The 18,266-nt window shown below is 39.4% G+C and overlaps 1 protein-coding gene across 4 annotated transcripts in view; it reads left to right on the top strand.

The window, feature by feature from the left end:
- Positions 1-6,885, top strand: part of FAM131B (family with sequence similarity 131 member B) — a 115,781-nt gene extending 108,896 nt beyond the window's left edge. For all 4 annotated transcript variants that reach the window (XM_077258097.1, XM_077258096.1, XM_077258095.1 and 1 more), the window contains one exon: positions 217-6,885. In XM_077258097.1, the coding sequence (XP_077114212.1) occupies positions 217-599 (383 nt within the window). In that variant the 3' untranslated portion in view covers positions 600-6,885. The remainder of the gene's footprint in view (positions 1-216) is intronic.
- Positions 6,886-18,266: the final 11,381 nt, after the last annotated feature.

Genomic DNA, 18,266 nt, shown 5'->3' with positions numbered 1-18,266 from the left:
GAACAATTTCGATTTTTGGAGCCAGATCACATAGGACTAGTCCTGATATGGGTTGGATATTTGCACGACCGGGAGGGGTTTGAGTAAGTTAGGGGGTCCAGATGTCATTAATGGCTGGTAGTTAAACAGACTGATCTCAGTGTATAATGTCTTCTTTATGTCTTCCCTGTCCTGTCCTCTCTGTGTTTCCCATGAATTCTCTCCTCTGGTGTATAGACAACCTTGCACAGACACACTCTGACTGCTGGCCACATTCGTACGTGTCGCAAGGACTCTACTGTCTGGGCTCCTCAGAAGCATGGGCCAGCAGCGAGCAGTCGCTAACTGTATCCCCAGCACCAGTAGGGTTTGTGCCCACAAATCCTGGACCTGAGTTTGAGGAAAGACCGCTTGGAAACATCTGTGAGATTGCTCCTCAGTTACTGCACTCTAAAATATCCCCGTCCGAAGAAGACGATGTGGTTTGCCATGACTTGCAGTCGCTTTCTCCGCCACGTGAGGAGTGTGATAGCCTCCCGCACAGCCGGAAGGTGTCTGATGTTGCCACGTCGGGGGTGCAATCTGGAGAGGAGGAGGAGGAAAGAGAAGTGGAAAACTGAGTCACAGCGGGGATTTCGAGGAAAGGAAATGATTGAGAGCATGGCCGTGTGATAGACTGGCAGTGTAAGATGGCATCTTTGTGGGGTCATTTATCAACAATTCCCTAAAAGGTGGAGCATATAATTTACGTGCACAGAAACAAAATATTGCTGCTCTCCAATTTTTTGCACTTGATTATAACACAAAGCACCCAGTCTGTACCGCATCGCCCTCAGTCTGTACATCATCTTGATACATGCTACCCACGAAGCCCTTGGGTTCCCTGGTTTTGTATTTAGGCTGTGTTTAGCGATCTCCTGAGAAAGCACTGAAGCATAACAGGATCTGAAAGCAGAGCACACACAACATTAGCAATGCCTATAAACTCCTAATTATGCACTTACCACCCACAATTAAACAACCAAGATGTGGCATTGTGTAATCTACAATTCCCTCACATTGTATGGTGAGGTTTAGGCTGTATTGTGGAGTTAACTCCTGACAAAGCACCGTGGCTAAACGGGACCTAAAAACAGGACACACAGGATATTAGCCATGTCGATGAAATACTCATTGTGCAATGTATACCCTCATATCAACAACTAAAATGTGATGTTAAATAATATAACATTCCTTCACAATGTACAATGATTTTAGGCTGTAATCTACTGACAAAGCAATGTGGCATAACAAGATCTAAAAGCAGAGCACATAGGACTTTAGCAATGCCTATGAAATCCTAATTATGACCTTAGTACCTACAGTTCAACAACCAACATCTGGCATTGTGCAATCTACCATTTACACACAATGTACACTGATTTTTAGGCTGTGTTCAGTAATCTCCTGACAAAGCACCATGGCTAAACAGGATCTAAAATCAGAGTACACACGATATTAGCAATACTTATAAAATTATCGTAGTACACTTATTACCTTCACATCAGCAGCTAAGATGTAACGTTATGTAACCTGCCACTCTCTCAGTGTACACTGAGGTTTAGGCTGTGTTCAGTAATCTCCTGACAAAGCACCATGGCTAATCAGGATCTAAAAGCAGAGCACACATGACATTAGCGATACCTATAAAATCATCATAGTGCACTTACTACCCTCACATCAGCAACTAAGATGTAACATTATGTAACCTACCACTCTCTCAGTGTACCCTGAGGTTTAGGCTGTGTTTAATTATCTCCCAATATGGCACTGAGTTATAACAGGACATGAAACACAGCACATACAACATTACCAATACCTATGAAATCCTTACTATGCACTTAGTACACTCCGATTAACAAATGAGATGTGGCATCAGGTAATCTACTATTCCCTCATAGAGTACACTGAGGTTTAGGCTGTGTTCAGTTATCTCCCAATACAGCACTGTGACATTATACAGGCTCATTTAGGGCGGCAGGACTATGAGCCACCATTATTTTATTTCCTTATTTTTCTTGGATGCCACTGGTCTTCCATGTCTATTATGAAGTCCTAATGATGCAGTTAGACAACAAGCTGGGGTGCTTGTATGTAGTCCACAGTGTCAGAGCAATAGAGGCTCCATATATGCACAATGAGCCACCATAATTTAGCATTTTTTATGCTTAAAATGTTCTAGGAGAGAAATAACAGCATCACATCTATCGAAGGAAAAACTCAAACGCTTTCAAAGGGATCCCTTTTCTCTATTGATGCTTTTATCTTTCTCCGGGATCCACTGGATTGTAGCAGTCATATTAATCCAAGGATCCTGATAAAGAACAAAACATTGTTTGTTTTTTTTTCGTGCCTAAGTAAAATGATAGCACTTTACTGTCCCCTTTTTGGAGCAAATTGGTTTGATAAATGACCCCCATCCAATGAAAGCGTGAAACGGTGGGCATCAAGGATTAAAAAGCAGCAACTAAAATGTGCAAAAAGAGACGCAGCCTGTCTGCCTGCCCTACCACCACTGCAAAAAAAAAGTCTTCCCATGTTGTCCAAGAGATGAAGACCACCTTCCATCCACCCCTCCCTCCCATCTGTGATAAGACATGTCCAAGACGCAAAGGAGTTCCAATCATGCCTTCTCCTGAAGTTTGCATATCTCTAAAAAGAGACAGGCTCGGGTGGTGGAAAGAAAGACTGCTCAGTTTGGGGAGGTCTCGCATGCCTTAAAGTGACCTCCTTAAAACATCCTAAAAATCATTGCCAAACCCCCCCAAAAAAACTGATATCTGCGTTCCTGCCAAAGACCCCAGAGCATTGCTTCATTAACCCTATCCCCTGCCAAAAAATCTAAAGGGCATTGTACTTCATCCTCTTGCCAACTATTCCCATGCCAACCTTCACAAATATACATACTGGGCATTTTACTGCATCCATGTTTTTGGTTTTTATATATTTTTTTTTATAAATGTTTTTTCGTGTCATCTTTCTGCTTGCTGGCAAGATTCGTTTGCAATGTTGAGTCGTTAAACCTTTAATGGTCTGCTTGTAGGGCATTGCTCTGGTAAAACAGTTTTGTAAAAACTGCTTACAGTTTACTAATATATTCTTCCTGGTGGAAATGACCTGCAGAGCATCATGGCACTAACGTCTTGTCCTGGGCCCAGTAACTCATGCTGAAGTTATACTTCTGAGTATATTCATTGTACAGAACCTGCCGTCTGCACCATCTGTAGATACAACTCATGGTGACCTCCTTACATATCGATAAAGCACATGGGACCGTTCATTGTACCTGAAGATGTTGGATAATGGTCGTAGTGACCTCCAGCTTGTGAGAACTTCATTATCCACTGTCTGCTGATAATTGGCCATGTTATCCACAAATACCAGCTGTTCTGACCTCTACCTATAATTTCTTGGTGTGAGGGCCTTTTGCTTGTAGTCTTGGAGATACCTGATAGTTGTCTTCCTTACTCGTTGGACTCTTCACCTTCGGTCTACAGACAATGGTCGTGGTGCCTTTTTTGCCTTTTCAATCTTAGTCTACTGTTTTTCCTTGAGGAGATCCAGCAGATATAGAGTCCTATAAGCAATGCTCCATGGGAAAAATATGCAAATTTCTATTACCTTCTATGTCTGGATACAGTTTGGGTAACTTTTTTTCTTGCAGTTTGTAGATTACTTCTAGCCTGTAGGTCCAGATTGTGGTGACCTCTTCATGTTCCAGGCTTTGGTACCGCCTGTGATGTCATTCAGCTTTTGCAAAAAGGTTGTGTCCTGGATTCATAGACAAAGGTGGAGACCTGCTAATGTTCTGTACATACAGCTTGTGGAGACATCTTTCTACACAGCATGTAGATACCTTTTAGTCATGGTGACCCCAATAAATAGATCTTAATCATCAGTCTCCCAGATACAGGTACTCTTTATCTTCTGTCTGCGTAGACATGTGGGGGTAAATCTTTTTTTTAATCTTTTATCAACTTTATCTTCTAATAACCATTACAGTTTAGGGTAAAACCTCTGTCCCCTGTTTGCAGATTCAGATTTTGGTGACTTATCTTCTGTCTACAGATAGATGTTGGGGTGACCTCTTCATCAAGTCCACACGTATTTATTGGTTGACCTTTTTAGCTTCTATCAACAGATACAGCTTGGGGTGGTCTCTTAATCTTCTCTACATAAATACAGGTTGAGATGATCTCTATATATTTTTTGTTTGTATACCTATAGATTGGGGTGTTCTCTTTATCTTCTATCCACATATACAGATTCCGGTAATTCTTCTATGTTCTCTCTTCAGATATAGGTTGGGGTGACCTCTTTATAAAGTTATAGGTGAGGGTGACCTTTTATGAAGTAAACACCCACATGTTATGGTGACATTTTATAGAGCCTACATATACAGGTTGGGTGACCTCTTTATCTTCTGTCCATAGATACAGGTTGGGTGACCTCTTTATCTTCTGTCCACAGATAAAGATTGGGTTGTTCTCATCTCCTGTCTACGGATACAGGCTGGGTTGACCTCTTCATTACTCTACAAACCAAATTGGGGAACCTTTTCATGTAGTCTATAGCTAAAGGTCAAGAAGGCCACTTTATTTTCTGTCTATAGTTATTGCCTGGGGTGACCTCTTTATATTTTGTCTACAGTTATTTCGTAGGGTGACCTCTTTATCTTCTGTTGAAAAAGATAAAGAGGTCATCCCAACCTATATCTGAAGTCTGGAATTATAGGGTTATAGGTTGTGGTGACATCTTTATCTCCTGACTTCAGATATACAGTACAGACCAAAAGTTTGGACACACCTTCTTAAATATTTTTATGTATTTTCATGACTATGAAAATTGTAAATTCACACTGAAGGCATCAAAACTATGAATTAACACGTGGAATTATATACTTAACAAAAAAGTGTGAAACAACTGAAATTATGTCTTATATTCTAGGTTCTTCAAAGTAGCCACCTTTTGCTTTGATGACTGCTTTGCACACTCTTGGCATTCTCTTGATGAGCTTCAAGAGGTAGTCTGTCTGCAGTTATAGGGTTATAGGTTTCGGTGACCTCTTTACCTTCTGTCTGCAGTTATAGGTTGTGGTGACCTCTTTATCTTCTGTCTGCTGTCATAGGTCAGGATTAGCTTTTTTTTCTGTCTACAATCAGAAGTTGGGATGACCTCTTTATCTTCTATCTTCAGTCAGAGGTTGGGGTAACCTCTTTATATTCCGTCTACAGATACATTTTGGTGTGTCCTATGTCCCTAGATTCTGAGGATACATCAGGCTTTTTATCTTGATATATCCACATGGTACTAGAGATGTCATCAGTTCCTAAATATTTTTTTGCCACCAATCAGACAATTCAAATATCGTCGTAACGTTGATTGATTAAATGTACATAGATCTATATAATTATGCAGTTTGTCCTGAACAAACTTCCATGTACGGTATATTTTGGTCTTTTTCTCAATGTTTGGCCTTTAACATCTGTGCAGTTGAGCTCTTTGTTTGTCCATCTGTCAAGACCGTGGTTTTCAAACGTCTGCACATTTTATAACCCAAGTGACTTCTATGTAATGTACAATGTTCAGCAATACGTCCGTATCTGTATGAAATTCTTAGAAAAGTTTCCGAATGTTTGAAAAACTCAAACAAAATGCACAGCAGTGAGTTTGATTTCTATATAAAACATGGGCCTGAATAATTCTCTGTTTTTCTTTCTTTTTTATTCCTTCTACACAAGTTCATAAAGGCTTTTTCTTTATAAGATTTACATGTCTGATATTTATAAAAGTGTGAGGAAAAGAATTGGTTGTAAACTTTGTGTTAAAGTGGTTAACTAATTTAGAAAACCCATTTTCAAAACCCCGTTTTCCTCCAATAGAGGAAGTTCTCCTATTCAGGATCTCATCTATTAGCCAGAGCATAGATCGGCTACAAACATCATCTCTCTCCCTCACTCTCTTTCTGGAGGGCCCAGCATGTTCACGTATTACACAGTGATAGATCAGATATGGGCAATTTCATCTGCAGTTGCGTTGCAGAAATATTGAACATTACTGCCGGCCTTACACCAGAGTTCTGGGAATCCATGAAGTTAAACTTTTTGAACATTTTTGGTACAGGAAAAAAAAAGGTTTACCAGCAATCCAAATACATTACTTCATTGCGACCGGATTAGATTTTGTTTCATTTTGTATTTTTGCATATTTTTCATTTTAGAATTTTGATAAATTTTGAGATTTCTAACCTGAAAAAGTCTTATATTTCCGAAAAAAACTTACATTGATTTTAAACTTTTTTTTTTTTTTTCAGTTTTAAGATTTTTTTTAATTTTGTTGATATATTATATCTTGTCTGGCTTAAAGTGTGTATGTATTTATAAATGGATATTATAAAGTATCTCTCTCATAAGTAAACGTATGTAAAAAAAAATTATAATACTTTCCTGGCTCTGACCTGTTTGGCCGCAGCCCAATTCTGATCCAGTAATCTTCTATCCGGTTACAGGTATGGTCTTGACTGATCCATCTTTGGCGTCTCCTATGCTAGGCTACAACATTACACTGCCGTGTGAAATTTGCTTGGCATGTTTGTTCTCCTAGTGACGACGGGAGATACTCCAAAGATGGCCCAATGCCGACCACATCAACAACTGAGCAGACTCCAAAGATGGCCCAATGCTGACCACACCGATGACTGAACTGAGGAAGACAGGTGTGAGCAGGGTGAAAATTAATGATTTAAAAAATTAAATGAATAAACTCCTTCCTGGCCCTCTTCAAACTAGCAAGAATGGCTTCTGTTGGCCCACAATTATGGTGGATTCATACAAATCAAATCTGGCAAATCCATTTTTTTAAATTTCATTCTCCTCAATGGGATTCACTCATCCCTACATTATATATATATATATATATATATATATATATATATATATATATATATATGTACAACCTTAAGCTGTGATATGTGATGGCTGGCCTGAATAATATTACTGTTATAGTACCTGTCTGATGTGATATACCATGTAATGGCAGCCAGCTGTGATATCCATGAGTGGTGACCAGTTCTATATGTTTTGTGATATATGAACTCCACAAGTTTCCTATATGTAATATATAACATTATAAGAGTCTGGAGTGCGCTATATATTGGCCGGTGTGATATTATCTGTAATCTCTACAAAGTCTATACTGTGCGTCCTGTGTGTTACCGGTGATATATATTGTCAGACATATTCTATGTGATGTCGAGGAGATGTCATTACCTAGTTGTGTTTAGCAGTGATCTGTAATAATGGCCATATATAATATCAGTGGTATAATATTTAACGGCCATGGTTATGGTTTCTATAGTAAAAACCATCATATATCATACCAGGCTTGTGATGTCAGTGGTACTGGTTCCGTTCATGAATGATGCCAGTGATTTGTACTTTTAGTCATGTATCACGTCGATGATTTATGTAATAGCAGTCCTATGTAACACCCTGGCTATATGTTGTCAAACTGTCGTAAAATACTGATCAATGTCATAATTGACGTCAGTGTATTGTAGTGGTCATATATGAAGTCTGTAATATATGTAACCGCAGTGTTATTTTGCATGTATAATACATCAAACCTGACATATAAGACTGGTCCTAAATGTTGTCACCGATATACAATAACAGTATAGACAGAATGTACTTGATATCTCCAGCCAAAGAGGCAAAACTGTGTGTCATAAACAATAATATCAACAAACCCTTAATACTACCACATGGAGCACAGTAACTGCAACATGTGGTATTTACATGATGTTACCAAACCGTGCTTAAAGAGTAACAAAACTTTTTTTTTACTTAATTATCCTCCTGTCATTAGAAAGTTGTGGATTTATTATAATATCACCTTCTTTATTATGCTGCAGTTCAGTTTTCTGCTCCTTTAGAAGGTGCTTTCATCTGCTGCTCGGCAAAAATCCATTCAGTAAACATACTATGAGAATTTCCCTGTCTGTGTACAGGGGTGAGGTGCAGAGAGGATCACACAGGTAATGACTGTTTGCATACAGAAAATTAATTGCAGCATAGTATTTGGGAAAGAAGGAAGCAAAATAAGGCAATGAAGTATTACAGAAATGAATACATTTTCAATGCCTTCAAAAAGTTAAATAACTTTTTAAAGAAAACTGACATAAAGTAGCTAGATAACCACCATACAGTAATAGACAATGCCGCAAAAAGCACCATTCAATACTTAGACATCCGTGTCCTGGTAACACTGCACAGGACCTAGATAACAGGGTCATGAAATGCTCAAATAATAACAGTAACTAAATAAAAGGGGCATACAGTAGCCAAATAAAACCACCATAGAGTAGCTAGATAACGATGTCATACAATGCCAACATAAAACCGCTATACAGTAACTAGATACCAGTGTCATACAGTATCAAAACATACCGAAACTAGATAAGTGTCATACAGTGACCTAATGTATCGTAACACAATAACAATGTCATATCATACCTAAGTCGCCCCACTATACAGTAACTAGACAATCGTGTCAAACAGTGACCAAATAATGAACTGTTTGTCATACAGTGCCTAAAAATTAGCACCACCAAAGAGTAAATAGATAAAAGCGTCATACCATGCCCAAATAAAAAAACTGAAAAGTTGCTAGATAATGCCATACAGTGCCGAAATAACACCACCATACAGTCACTAGATAAGTGCCATACATTGTTACTTTGCCCAAGTAAATCCACTATACAGCAACCTACCGAAAAGATACTTGATAAGAATGTCATATATTGCCCAAATCACGACACTAGTTAGCGGCTTTGTACAGGTCCAAGTAAAACCAACATATAGCGATTATATGATCATCGTAAAGTGGAAAGTAAAAGCACTAGAAAGCAGCAGGGCAAGTGCCCACGTAGCACCATCACTCAGTAGCTGAATAACCGTGTCAGTGCCCTAGTAATACCGCCATATACTGCCCATGAGAAATGGTGCTGAATCGTGCCTGCACATCATCAGTATGTTTAGATCTATGATATAAAACACATCACCATAAAGATCATCGGATTACCGCCGATATGGGAGCAGCTTATTATGGTAAATGTTACGTGTGATAGCTGTGTATAGATGAGCGCCTCGACTCTATGAAGTGTATCAATTAATACTGTAACACATGTATGTACCGTCTGGAATGTATCGGCACCGAGGTCAGCAGAGGATCATGGATGGGACGGTCATTTCAATAATTACGTGTCAGACTGTAGATGACAGAAATCCTATTTATTTTACCTTTAGTAAATGAAGCTTTTTGTTTCCTATTTGTAAAAGCTTCCTTGTGGGCCGCCATGTTGGGGACGCACCGTCTTCAAGTATAGACAGTGTAGCAGGTTATAAGAGGAACATACTGTACATACTGTAGTTGAAACTTTGTAGACCAGTTACCTGTTGTCTATCTCTAGACCATTGATCACTCACAATGCCATTTGCTGTGAGAAGAGCATCCAGCCCTTTGGTAAGTGCTGATCTAGTGGAGCGCCCCCACTGTCGCAGGGCCGAGGGGTACCCGGTACCGGGCCTCTCTGTCTCGGTTCTGGGGTTGTCACGGTGGCTAGACCCGGTCCGTGACCCTGCTGAGGGGCGTCCAGTGAAAGTGGAGAGGGATGATGTGTGGTGCAGGTCGCGATGAATAACGAGGACACCAGGTTGCAGTCTCTTTACCTCTTTACTGAAGGCTTCAGGGTCCTCAGTCCGGAGTACGGTTAACAGGGCTGTCTGAGACCGGCCGGTCCGATGGCACCTCCAGAATCTTCCCCCCTACAACACCCTCTGCCACAGGATGTTGCCTGGTCAATTCCCAGTCAGCTTCTGCCTAACTTCCTATCTAACCCCCAGTTTTACCAGTATGTGAGGAGTGGCCTAGTGAATAGAACCCTTAGCTCCCCCTGGAGGCCAGACTGTGAAGTGTATTGGTGTCTGTGATACCTGGTCAGGTGAACTCCTTCAGTGCCATCGAACGCACCATAGCCCCCCTTAGCGGTGGAGCATCAGTGCTGCAACGACCAGGACTCTGGGGCGCTGCACTAGTATCTGTCATTATTGATTCTCGTGGTCGGGCATCCAACAGTTAATGGACAGGAACGGTCAATAGACACATACAGTCGCCAGGAGGTGATTGACTGCAGCCACTCCATCGGGGAACAGGGAGTGACATAGTGTACAGAGCTTTATCTGTGTGTATACGAGTATGTGGTACACGTAGCTTTATTATTTGGTCCTTCATAGATGACTATGCTGACTCCTCACTAATGGTAACGAAGTGACTGTGTCGACTCCAACTTCAAATGTTAATGAGTTGTCCCTGCTGACCCCTCTGTCTTCATTTAATGTTAGTGAAATTACCCTACTGATCCTTCGTCTAATGATAGTGAGTTGACCCTGCTGACCCCTCCTTCTAATGATAGTGAGATGACCCTGCTGACCCCTCCCTCTAATTATAGTGAGATGACCCTGCTGACCCCTCCTTCTAATGATAGTGAGATGACCCTGCTGACCCCTCCTAATGATAGTGAGATGACCCTGCTGACCCCTCCTTCTAATGATAGTGAGATGACCCTGCTGACCCCTCCTTCTAATGATAGTGGGATGACTCTTCTGACCCCTCCCTCTAATGATAGTGAGATGACCCTGCTGACCCTTCCTTCTAATGATAGTGAGATGACCCTGCTGACCCCTCCTAATGATAGTGAGATGACCCTGCTGACCCCTCCTAATGATAGTGAGATGACCCTGCTGACCCCTCCTTCTAATGATAGTGAGATGACCCTGCTGACCCCTCCTTCTAATGATAGCGAGATGACCCTACTGACCCCTCCTAATGATAATAAGATGATCCTGCTGACCCCTCCCTCTAATGAGAGTGAGATGACCCTGCTGACCCCTCCTTCTAATGATAATGAGATGACCATGATGACCTCTTCCTCATAAGGTGATGAGATGACTCATCCTGCTGTCTAATGATAATGAGATGACTATGCTGACACCTCCCTCTAATGATAATGAGATGACCCTACTAACCCCTCTTTCTAATGCTATTAATAAGATGATCCTGCAGACTACTCTCTCTAATGATATAGAGATGACCCTCCTTACCTCTTCCTCTAATCACAATGAGATGATCCTGCTGACCCCTCCCTCCAATGATAATGAGATGATCCTGCTGACCCTTCCCTCCAATGATAATGAGATGATCCTGCTGACCCCTCCCTCCAATGATAATGAGATGATCCTGCTGACTTCTTCCTGTAATGATAGTGAGATGACCCTCCTTGCCCCCTCCTCTAATGATAATTAGATGACCCTGCTGACCTCTCCCTCTAATGATAATAAGATAACCATGCTGATCCCTCCCTCTAATAAGATGACCCTGCTGACCCCTCTCTCTAATGATAAGATAACTGATGACCCCTTCTTATGATAATCTACTGACTCTGCTGACCTCACCCTCTAATGATAATGAGATGATCCTGCTGACCCCACCCTCTAATGATAATGAGATGATCCTGCTGACCCCACCCTTTAATAATGAGAGGACCTTTTGTCCCCTCCCCTAATGATAATGAGATGACCCTGCTAACCCCTCTTTCTAATGATAATGAGATGACATGCATTCTCTAGTAGCATCTTGGTGGCGTTTTTTTCCTGTATTTGCTTCTATAGTTAGACAATGCTTCATGCAGAAAACGGAGCATCTCTGTGCAGATATCAGTACTATATAATGCAAGATACTGTTATACTAAATAGTATACCATATAATATGACATGGATATTACCAGCACTGTATCATGTTTAGCGTATTTTTATCTGTATGATATAATGTATGTATTATATCAGATGTTTATAACACACGTTAGAGCAGTGAAAATGCTGTAATCAGTGCTATAGTGTATTCTATATACGGTATATCAGCACTGTAGCATAACTACTATACATACTGTATATCTCTATATGCCAGTGTGTTATAGGAAGGAAACAGTCGCTAAAAAATGAGGGCACAAAAAGCAATGATAACGATGAATGTTATTAAACACATAAAATATCCATGTCATATTTTGTATTCATATAATTCTAACATCCCTACAGTGAGCGCATTATTTATGGTAGTCAGGAAATGGAATAAATAGAAAGGCTGCAATGAATAAAAATGAATGAAATAGGTAAAATATTTAATTATGTATTTAGCAAAATGATGGCTCAGAAAAAAACTACCACTCATCTTGCAAAAGCAAGAGCCTTCATATACAGGTGCTTCTCACAAAATTAGAATATCATCAAAACGTTAATTTATCTCAGTTCTTCAATGCAAAAGGTGAAACTCATATATTATATAGAATCACACAGAGTGATCTATTTCACGTGTTTATTTCTGTTAATGTTGATGATTATGGCTTACAGCCAATGAAAACCCAGAAGTCATTATCTCGGTAAATTAGAATAATTAACAAAAAACACCTGTAAAGGCTTCCGAAGTGTTTATAAAGGCCCCTTAGTCTGTTTCAGTAGTTCCACAATCATGGGGAAGACTGCTGACCTGACAGGTGTCCAGAAGGCGTCACTGACACTCCACAAGGAGGGGAAGCCACAAAAGGTCATTGTTAAAGAAGCCGGCTGTTCACAGAGTGCTGTATCCAAGAATATTAATGGAAAGTGGAGTGGAAGGTAAAAGTGTGGTAGAAAAAGGTGCACAAGCAACCGGGATAACCGCAGCCTTGAAAGGATTGTTAAGAAAAGGCCATTCAGTAATGTGGGGGAGATTCACAAGGAGCGGACTGCTGCTGGAGTCATTGCTTCCAGAGCCACCACACAGATGTCTCCAGGACATGGGCTACAAGTGTCACATTCCTTGTGTCAGCCACTCATGACCAATAGACAACGCCAGAAGCGTCTTACCTGGGCCAAGGAGAAAAAGGACTGGACTGTTGTCAGTGGTCCAAGGTGTTGTGTTCAGATGAAAGTAAACTTTGCATTTCATTTGGAAATCAAGGTCCCAGAGTCTGAAGGAAGAGTGAAGAGGCCACAATCCAAGCTGCTGGAGGTCTAGTGTGAAGTCTCCACAATCAGTGATGGTTTGGGGACCATGTCATCTGCTGGTGTAGGTCCACTGTGTTTTATCAAGACCAAAGTCAGTTCAGCCGTCTACCAGGGAATTTTACAGCACTTCATGCTTCCCTCTGCCGACAAGCTTTTTGGAGATGGAAATGTCATTCTCCAGCAGGACTTGGCCCCTGTCCACACGGCCAAAAGTACCAACACCTGGTGTAAAAACAACAGTATCACTGGGCTTGATTGGCATCAAACTCGTCTGACCTTAACCCCATAGAGAATCTATAGAGTATTGTCAAGCGGAAGATGAGACACCAGACCCCACAATGCAGATGAGCTGAAGGCTGCTATCAAAGCAACCTGGGCTTCCATAACCCCTCAGCAGTGCCACAGGCTGATCGCCTCCATGCCACGCCGCATTGATGCAGTAATTGATGCAAAAGGAGCCCGGACCAAGTATTGAGTGCATTTACTGAACATACATTTCAGTAGGCCAACATTTTGGATTTTAAAATCATTTTTCAAGCTGGTGTTATAAAGTATTCTAATTTACTGAGATAATGACTTTTGGGTTCTCATTGGCTATACGCCATAATCATCAACATTAACAGAAATAAACATTTGAAATAGATCACTCTGTAATGACTTTATATAATATATGAGATTCACTTTTTGTATTGAAGAACTGAAATAAATTAAGTTTTTGATGATATTCTAATTTTGTGAGAAGCACCTGTAGCTACACCTATGTATTGTACAGTATTAAAGTTATGGCTGGTATGGCTATATATGCAGGAAAAAAAACTGATCACTACTGTTGCTAGTGTTACTGCTATATGATATGAACTAGTTAGAATATTATAACAATTATTAACCTTATAATATTAATGTTAATACTGTATAGTATAAGCTTTATATGACCTTTGTTATATTTCTAAGGTGCTGTATGATATAAACTGCATATCATATCTCTGCTGTATGATATAAGATGCATATCACATCACTACTGTATGATATATCGTAAGCTACATATCACAACACTGCTGTATGATATAAGATACATATCACATCACTGTTGTATGATATATGCTGCATATAACATCACTGCTGTATGATATAAGATACAAATCATATCACTGTGGTATGATGTCAGTAACATATCACATCACTGAGGTATGATATAAGCTACATATCACATCACTGTTGTATGATATAAGTTACATGTAACATCATTGCTGTATGATATAAGCTACATGTAACATCACTGCTGTGTGATATGAGCTATATATCACATTAGTGCTGTATGATATAAGCTACATATAACATCAGTGCTGTGTGATAAAGTATACCTGTAACATCACTGCTGTATGATATGAGCTATATATCACATTAGTGCTGTATGATATAAGCTACATATCACATCACTGATGTATGATATAAGATACATATCACTGTACTGCTGTGAGATAAAAATGCATATCACATCACTGATCTATGATATACGTTACATATAACATCACTGCTGTATGATATAAGTTACATATCACACCACTGCTGTATGATATAAAATACATATCACATCAGTGATGTATGATGTAAACTACAGATAACATCAGTGCTGTATGATATAAGATACATATCACATCACTGCTGTATTATTATATAAGCTACAGATCACATCACTGATGTATGATATAAGATACATATCACACCACTGCTGTATGATATAAAATACATATCACATCACTGAGGTATGATATAAGCTACATATAACATCAGTGCTGTATGATATAAGATACATATCATATCACTGTGGTATGATGTCAGTGACATATCACATCACTGAGGTATGATATAAACCAGGTATCACATCACTGTTGTATGATATAAGTTACATATAACATCACTGCTGTATGATATGAGCTATATATCACATTAGTGCTGAATGATATAAGCTACATATCACATTAGTGCTGTATGATATAAGCTACATATAGCATCAGTGCTGTGTGATATAATATGCCTGTAACATCACTGATGTATGATATAAGCTATATATAACATCACTGCTGTATGATATAAGATACATATCACCGTACTGCTGTGTGATAAAAAATACATATCACATCACTGATCTATGATATAAGTTACATATAACATTACTGCTGTATGAAATAAGCTACATATAACATCACTGCTGTATGATATGAGCTATATATCACATTAGTGCTGTATGATATAAGCTACATATAACATCAGTGCTGTGTGATATAAGATACCTATAACATCACTGCTTTATGATATAAGCTACATATCGCATCACTTCTGTATGATATAAGCTGCATATCACATCACTGATGTATGATGTAAGCTACATAACACATTTGTGCTGTATGATATAAGATACATATAACATCACTGCTGTATGATATAAGCTACATATCACATTAGTGCTGTATGATATAAGCTACATATAACATCAGTGCTGTGTGATATAAGATACCTATAACATCACTGCTGTATGATATAAGCTACATATCGCATCACTTCTGTATGATATAAGCTGCATATCACATCACTGATGTATGATGTAAGCTACATAACACATCTGTGCTGTATGATATAAGATACATATTACATCACTGTTGTATGATATAAGCTACATATCACATCACTGCTGTATGATACAAGATACATATCACATCACTGCTGTAACATATAAGATACATATCACATCACTGCTGTAACATATAAGATACATATCACATCACTGCTGTATGATACAACATAACCCTAGGTATTTAACATTGTAAGATGATAACTGCTGTATTATGTAATCTATATATACTACCATTACTGAACATTAAAATGCTGTGTGATATAAAGTATTTATGCAATAAGTGATGTGTGATATAAGCTCTGTAATATTATTGCTATATATTATTTAAATGCTGTATGATATGAACTGTTTATACTAATGCTGCAGTATCAGTTCTATATGAACTATATATACCATATGTATACCATCAGTGCTATGTGATTTGTACTTTATGGCTTAAAGTATGTATATTTTCAACACTATACAGATACGTATAGAACCAGCACTGTCTGAAATGAACCGTTTGTGATTAATGCTGTACGATATAAAATGTGTGTACAATAACTGATGTGCGATACAACATATCTGTACTATCAGTATTATACAGTAATTATGTTATATCCTACAGCTTATACAATATGCTGTATGGTATTATTATTGTGAAATATGAGCTACATATATTTTCAGCGCTGTATGATACAGGACTGGTGCTGTATATTGTCAGAGTTGTATGATATGAGCCAGATATAATATCAGCGTGGTATGATACAGGAGTGGTGCTGTATATTGTCAGTGCTATGTGATATGGGGTAGATATAGTATCAGTGCGGTATGATACAGGACTGGTGCTGTATATTGTCAGTGCTGCGTGATATGACTTGGATGTAATATCAGTGCTGTATGATACAGGACCGGTGCTGTATATTGTCAGTGCTATGTGATATGACTTGGATGTAATATCAGTGCTGTATGATACAGGACCGGTGCTGTATATTGTCAGTGCTATGTGATATGGGGTAGATATAATATCAGTGCGGTATGATACAGGACTGGTGCTGTATATTGTCAGTGCTATGTGATATGGGGTAGATATAATATCAGTGCGGTATGATACAGGACTGGTGCTGTATATTGTCAGTGCGGTGTGATATGGGGTAGATATAATATCACTGCTGTATGATACAGGACTGGTGCTGTATATTGTCAGTGCTATGTGATATGGGGTAGATATAATATCAGCGCGGTATGATACAGGACCGGTGCTGTATATTGCCAGTGCTGTGTGATATGGGGTAGATATAATATCAGCGCTGTATGATACAGGACTGGTGCTGTATATTGTCAGTGCTATGTGATATGGGGTAGATATAATATCAGTGCTGTATGATACAGGACTGGTGCTGTATATTGTCAGTGCGGTGTGATACGGGGTAGATATAATATCAGTGCTGTATGATACAGGACTGGTGCTGTATATTGTCAGTGCGGTGTGATATGGGGTAGATATAATATCAGTGCTGTATGATACAGGACCGGTGCTGTATATTGTCAGTGCTGTGTGATATGGGGTAGATATAATATCAGTGCTGTATGATACAGGACTGGTGCTGTATATTGTCAGTGCGGTGTGATATGGGGTAGATATAATATCAGTGCGGTATGATACAGGACTGGTGCTGTATATTGTCAGTGCGGTGTGATATGGGGTAGATATAATATCAGTGCTGTATGATACAGGACCGGTGCTGTATATTGTCAGTGCTGTGTGATATGGGGTAGATATAATATCAGTGCTGTATGATACAGGACTGGTGCTGTATATTGTCAGTGCGGTGTGATATGGGGTAGATATAATATCAGCGCGGTATGATACAGGACCGGTGCTGTATATTGTCAGTGCTGTGTGATATGGGGTAGATATAATATCAGCGCGGTATGATACAGGACTGGTGCTGTATATTGTCAGTGTGGTGTGATATGGGGTAGATATAATATCAGCGCTGTATGATACAGGACTGGTGCTGTATATTGTCAGTGCTATGTGATATGGGGTAGATATAATATCAGCGCTGTATGATACAGGACTGGTGCTGTATATTGTCAGTGCGGTGTGATATGGGGTAGACATAATATCAGCACGGTATGATACAGGACTGGTGCTGTATATTGTCAGTGCGGTGTGATATGGGGTAGATATAATATCAGTGCGGTATGATACAGGACTGAGGCTGTATATTGTCAGTGCGGTGTGATATGGGGTAGATATAATATCAGCGCGGTATGATACAGGACTGGTGCTGTATATTGTCAGTGCTGTGTGATATGGGGTAGATATAATATCAGCGCTGTATGATACAGGACTGGTGCTGTATATTGTCAGTGCGGTGTGATATGGGGTAGATATAATATCAGCGCTGTATGATACAGGACTGGTGCTGTATATTGTCAGTGCTATGTGATATGGGGTAGATATAATATCAGTGCGGTATGATACAGGACTGGTGCTGTATATTGTCAGTGCGGTGTGATATGGGGTAGAT

The sequence above is a fragment of the Ranitomeya variabilis genome, chromosome 4 (assembly GCF_051348905.1).
Source record: "Ranitomeya variabilis isolate aRanVar5 chromosome 4, aRanVar5.hap1, whole genome shotgun sequence".
In the NCBI taxonomy this organism is placed as follows: Eukaryota; Metazoa; Chordata; class Amphibia; order Anura; family Dendrobatidae; genus Ranitomeya; species Ranitomeya variabilis.
This window is presented reverse-complemented; position numbering and strand designations above follow the sequence as displayed.